Source organism: Pundamilia nyererei, unplaced genomic scaffold, assembly GCF_000239375.1.
Source record: "Pundamilia nyererei isolate P.nyererei 1_Seehausen unplaced genomic scaffold, PunNye1.0 scaffold00675, whole genome shotgun sequence".
NCBI lineage: Eukaryota > Metazoa > Chordata > Actinopteri > Cichliformes > Cichlidae > Pundamilia > Pundamilia nyererei.
The window spans coordinates 37482-43204 of NW_005188076.1; the positions used below are offsets into that span (position 1 = coordinate 37482).

Sequence of the window (5723 nt, forward strand, 5' to 3'; positions counted from 1 at the left end):
TTATTTCCTGTCATGTTTAAAAGCTGAGGCTCACATTACTCTGTTGAACCATTCAGTCCTCAGCTCCATTGAAAATGAATCCTTCACGTTTTTTTTCATAATTTTATTATCCTATAACGTAAAAAATACAAAAAAAAAAGATTCTATATATTTCTACACTTTTCCATTGATATTACATTAATCCAGACAATGTTATAACAATGCAAAATGCAAACAATGCATTAGTTGTATGACGTCCTTATACGCTCTGTTGTTTGTGCTACGTGTTACCCCAGAACTCTAAAGAGAATAAGAATATAAATATAATAAAAACATAATACAAATTTGATTTGTCACAGTTGTTTATTTATGTGAAAAATACAAATTTTGTTTAAAAACATCTAAAAGAACCAGCTCGATTAACCTGTAAAGGATGTAATCATGCTCAGTTTTACTTTAATATACCAATTTATTTATAAATCCTACAAAACTATGGAAAAGTCTGCACTTCACAAAGACAGCTGACTGAAAAGCACGTCACACTCAGTGAACAAATTTCCTTCGTGAGTGAAACACAGATGTCTGCTGTGGTTTTGTGATGTCCCATTTTCATATAGCATAAAACCAAATGTATGTTTTTTTAGATCCTGAACAAATCCATGAGAAAACCTGAAAGACCCAGGAGGCTGCTGCTACAACTTTAATTCATGTGAACTAATTTAAACCGAACTCCTGCTGGAAGGAACAAAATATGAAGAACAAAATAACTGAAAATGAAACCTGACACTGTACAAACACAGATCAGTTTAATGTGCTGTGCCTAAAGCTCATCGATAAAAACATTCTCATGAACATCTCCAGCATGTTTCTAGCTCATATCCATGCTCTCTGTGGCTCCTATACCCCCACCCTCCCCTCCCTTGATGCTCTGGTAGATAGACGCCATGTCAGTGCTGGTTTTGATTTGATTGGCAAATTCGGCCATGCTGGGGCTTCGTTCCACCTCAGGCACAGCCAGCAGGGCGGCGACAGCACGCATGGCCGAGCGCCGCAGCTCCTCCTGCTTTTCAAACTCCTGCTTCACAGAACCGGCCTTCACCTGCAGGTGGAGGAAGGAGACGGAGACTTCATTTCAAGGCAGAGGGAAACTCAAGGTTACAACTCCAGGTTTGTAAAGATCTCTGTGTATTTTACCTTTAAACTATAAAAAAAAAAGGTTCGTAGAGAGTAAGGATGCGGTTTTTATAAATAATTTCTGGTAAGTGGTGTTTAAGAGACCATCAACTTTTTATTTTCTGAATCATAATGTTTTAATGAAGTGTTGATTTCTAAGACTGTGTGTCTGTTTGAGTACTTTGGTGGTGACGGTCGCTTTAAGTGGTTCCACCAGCCTGTCCAGTCTCTGGAGAACAGCAGCAGGACACAGAGAGACCAGTCTGGCCAGCATCAGGAAGGTCAACATCTGCACAGTGATATTAAAAACAAGGAGAAAATGATCAAAAATAAATCATTATTTTCTGATTGCTGGTGCTACTGAACACCCCAGAAATCATTCCACAGGACAGAAGGTAAAGAGGTGGATCATTTGTACTTTAACTATTTTTCCACCCACTCTGATATCATAGTGGTCTTTGAGTCCTTCCTCTACATGATCCAGGAACTGCAGGATGTCCAGCCCCTCCAGGCAGCTGTCCAGAAGACTGTACATACACTCAAATGCAGCTTTACGCACATCCAACCCATCATCAACAGTGTGCTTGAACGGACCCATCTCCACCTGCAGCACACAAACAGTAAAACGTCTGCACAGAGCACGAACAGAAACGCCTGCTGCTTCTAAATCAGCTAACTCACTTCTCTGATGAGGTCCTTCCTGATCTGGGTCTCCTTGTAGAGGTGAGGCAGCACTCTTCCCAGGAGACCGCGGATCAGAGACGGTTTGTTATGAGCTGCTGAGTTAAACATTACCAAGGCGATACGTCGCACATTGATGTCCTCATCCTGCAGGGTCTTCAGGAAGTCACCTGTCACACAGAGATGACATCACAGCTTTTTATTTTTCAGAGCCTCATCTGGGTTTTTATATTTGAGTCAGCATTAGACTTCAGTTTATATTTAAGATTAAATGAACATTTGTTTTGGTTTTTAAGTGGGATCATATGAGGAACTTATCTGTAGTCAGTGTATCACTTATCTGTCAACACATCCAAGCATCAACCTGTGGGGCTGAAAAATGCTACCAACAAAGAAGGGGGAAAACTGCAGTTCCTATAATGGCCACACAGGTTTGAGACAAATGAGAAGACTCCACTCAGGCAAGTCTGCTGGACCAGACAGGGTGAGTCCTCGTGTTCTCAAGGCCTGTGTATAAACTGTTCCTGTTCCTGTTCCTGAGTTTGCAGACAGTCCTGGTGCTGTGGAAGACATCTGTCCCAGTGGCCCCCAGGACTACAGACCCTTGGAAAGTCTCATCCTTGACCTGCTATGAGCTACAGTCAGGCCACATCAAGATCCCCTTCATTTCGCTTACCAGCCCTGCGTCGGAGCAGAGGACCCCATTCATCTACCTGCTCAATTGTGCAGAATCCTCTGCAGCTCAACGTGACAAAAACCAAAGAATTGATTGTGGACTTTATGGGGATCAGGAAACCTGTTTCAATCCAGGAGGACAAAGTGGAGGACTATAAATACCTCAGAATAAACGTTGATAATAAGTTGGACTGGGTTAAAAACACCACTACACTCTACCAGAGTGGCCAGCGCCATCCTCTATGCCATTGCATGCTGGGACAGCAGGCTGAGGAACAACTTATTCTATGCTGTTCTTATTGTCTTGGGGACACTGTAACCACACAATTTCCTCAGGGATTAATAAAGTATTCTGATTCTGCTTGAAAGGCGAGTCAATCTGATTATGAGACATGTTATACTATGTGTAATGATACTACAAGCCTGTATTTCAATGCAGTGTGATTCTTCAGGAATTGAAAGGGAGAGCATACATCTACAATGATTGATGTTACATCTGACAGCAACGACCCGTATCACGTGACCAAAGATAAATGAGGCTTGTTTCTCTGACATGAGATCACTGCTTCGTGATGTGCCTCGAGCTGTTGAAAAGATGCAGGAATTCAAATTTTCTGTGTGAACTGGATCTGTCGTGACTCTGAGGATCATCACAAGCTTGCAAGGAGATTATAAGAACATTATGGAGCCAACAAGGTGAAAAATATCCGCAGTTAGGGAGCATTTAGACATGATATCTCCTAATAATGACACACATCTTCTCAAATCAATCTCAGAGAGGATGGTTGGTTAGAGGTGTCTGTGTGTATAGCAAAAATAAAATACAGAACCTGATATCCGCTGGTATGCACCCCACATGTATTATCACAGCTGGGCTGCTGTACATCAAATGAACAGTAGATGTCATTACTTCAAAATGAGCAATTGTTCGGAAAGATTCGACACATTCATGGAGCTTCATCGCACCATCTCCATCTACAAGTGTTCCAGTCTACCCGTTGGAACAGGTCAGCAATTAAAGTTTTAGGTTTAGAATTTTTTCATTGCTCTAACTTGCTTTCACACAGCCTTTTCCAAAGGGAAACACCAGAATTGCTCGGCTACCTCTGCAAATCTGCATATGTGAGCCATTAACGTTTCACCATGAAACTGAATCTTAGAAAAATGCTTTACGTTCTGTGTTAATGTAAAAAGATGAAGAGTAATGATGTAACATGGGATGCAAACATTTTTTTAACTGTACCTATGCAGTCTTTCAGCAGTGAGTCTATGGGTGCCGGGTGGTCAACAATAGTGAACTTGATGGCTGTTACCACGGTGCTGCGAGCTAAAGGAGAACCTGTGGAGACAATGTAACAAAAAATAAAGATTGTTGTATATATTTTTTTTTCTCATTCATATTGAAGCCATATTAATACAAAATGTCAAGACCATGTACAGAAACAGAGATTGACCATGAAGATGTTAATTCTGTATTATTTGTTGCATCTGACATAAAAAACAAAAATATAAAATAGTTCTTAAATATCATCCTACCAGTTTTAAGTTGTTGTTTAAGTCGAGGCAGAAGTGCTGCCGGATTGACTAAAGTGAGTTTTCCCAAACATTCAGCCACCAGGTTCCTGGTGCCCTCCTCCTGACACTCGCAGTTCTGAAACAGCAAGGCCCACACAGACTCTACATGGGGCGAGAGACTGGAGGCTGGACAGACACTGAACAAAGAGAGAGAGGAGGAAGAAAACTTTAAGAAAACTTTAAACTTATTTCATTCAACATATGTCATGCAAATTTTGTTGCAAAGCTTTGCAAAGTTTTTTGGCAAAATCTATCATTTTTATCAGCTTAAATATTAAACTGTTACTGCAAAATTCACACTTAAACTGCAGTGAACTCATAAATGATGCTTTTCAATGATCACCTGCTTCAGAGAACAACAACAGATTATGGTGAATTAAATGCACACACACACATTTAGCCAAACATTCAACAGAACACACACCTGATGACTTCTTTGAGGGAGTGAAGGAGCAGGTACTGTCTCCGTGGCTGGGCTGAGATCTCCTTCAGGAGGAAGGGCAGGTAATCGCTCAGGCAGCCGACGGCCATGCTGCCTAAAGCGCAGGAGGCTGCCGTCTTCACCTGAAATCACCAACAAGATCACCACACAGTCGGCTGTCTGAGCTTATTTAACCTTTGTCGCATTAATTCATCGACTGAACTAACCCACTCTACTCTCCACACAGTTTGCTCCACAGAGCTAAAGCAACATCTCATTCTGAAGGATCTTTTTTACTGATTGTCAGATCTTCTCTAAATCTTCTTTAAGCTCTGTTTTCACACCTCCTAATGTTTCTGGCCGTTGTGAAACAACTATCAGACACTGAAGAAGCACTTACCTAATAAGTAGTAAAACAAACAACTGGCACTGATATCAAAGCAGTAAAAGGGTAAAAAACAAAACGGACTTTTTGACTAATTAGGTTTCAATATCAAGGAAATGTAACTGTGATGTGGGGGAAACAATCCGTTTTCCTTTGTGGAAAATTACTTGTGTGAAACCTGAAGCTCTTCAGACAATCAAAGAAAAAAGAAATATTTATTAAAACACTGGCACACAATCGGATTTGGAGAAGCTCTTCTTTTAACTAAAAGATAAATTTATTCATTGTGAATGAAAAATTTAAATATTCAGATGTGGATAGTGTGTCCTACCTCTTCACTGGTGGAAGAGAAAGCCTCCAAGATGACTCCCTGCACCTCCTTACTTCCTCCCAGACTGCCCTTCCTCCCCACCTCCCCCAGACACAACAGGGCGAGGACACGAGCAGCCTCTGGAGAGCCGGGATTCTTCACCTGAGGAGAGGAGAGGGCAGAATTTCAATGAGGTAAGTGTTAAAGTAATAACAGCAAAGAAAACAAAGGTGGCTTCTAAGAGGACAGTTTCAGATCAAATTTTATAAAACAAACAAACACGAAATTTGTCTAACAAATTTATATCTCATGTCTGTTTGTGTCACATTCTTAGAGGAAACCTCCATTGAAGCTAAAGCAGAGCACAAATGCCAGACTCTCACACCTGCTGTATGAAGCCGGCCACAGTGCCAGGAGTCTCTTTGGGAGAAGCAGAGGACAGAGCAGCCACACAGCGAGCGACTGAGTGGTAGGACTGCCTATGGACGATGCTGCCATCTGCAGAAGACTGAGATCTGTGAAAC

At 41.3% G+C, this 5723-nt stretch overlaps 1 protein-coding gene across 1 annotated transcript in view; it reads right to left on the reverse strand.

Moving 5' to 3' along the window:
- Positions 1–763: 763 nt before the first annotated feature.
- Positions 764–5723, reverse strand: part of LOC102193180 (cullin-associated NEDD8-dissociated protein 1-like) — a 16950-nt gene continuing 11990 nt past the window's right edge. Inside the window, 9 exon segments of the mRNA XM_013907972.1 lie at positions 764–1078; positions 1334–1441; positions 1592–1756; positions 1834–2003; positions 3752–3847; positions 4045–4220; positions 4508–4647; positions 5221–5361; positions 5585–5717. Of these exon segments, the coding sequence (XP_013763426.1) occupies positions 848–1078; positions 1334–1441; positions 1592–1756; positions 1834–2003; positions 3752–3847; positions 4045–4220; positions 4508–4647; positions 5221–5361; positions 5585–5717 (1360 nt within the window). The 3' untranslated portion in view covers positions 764–847.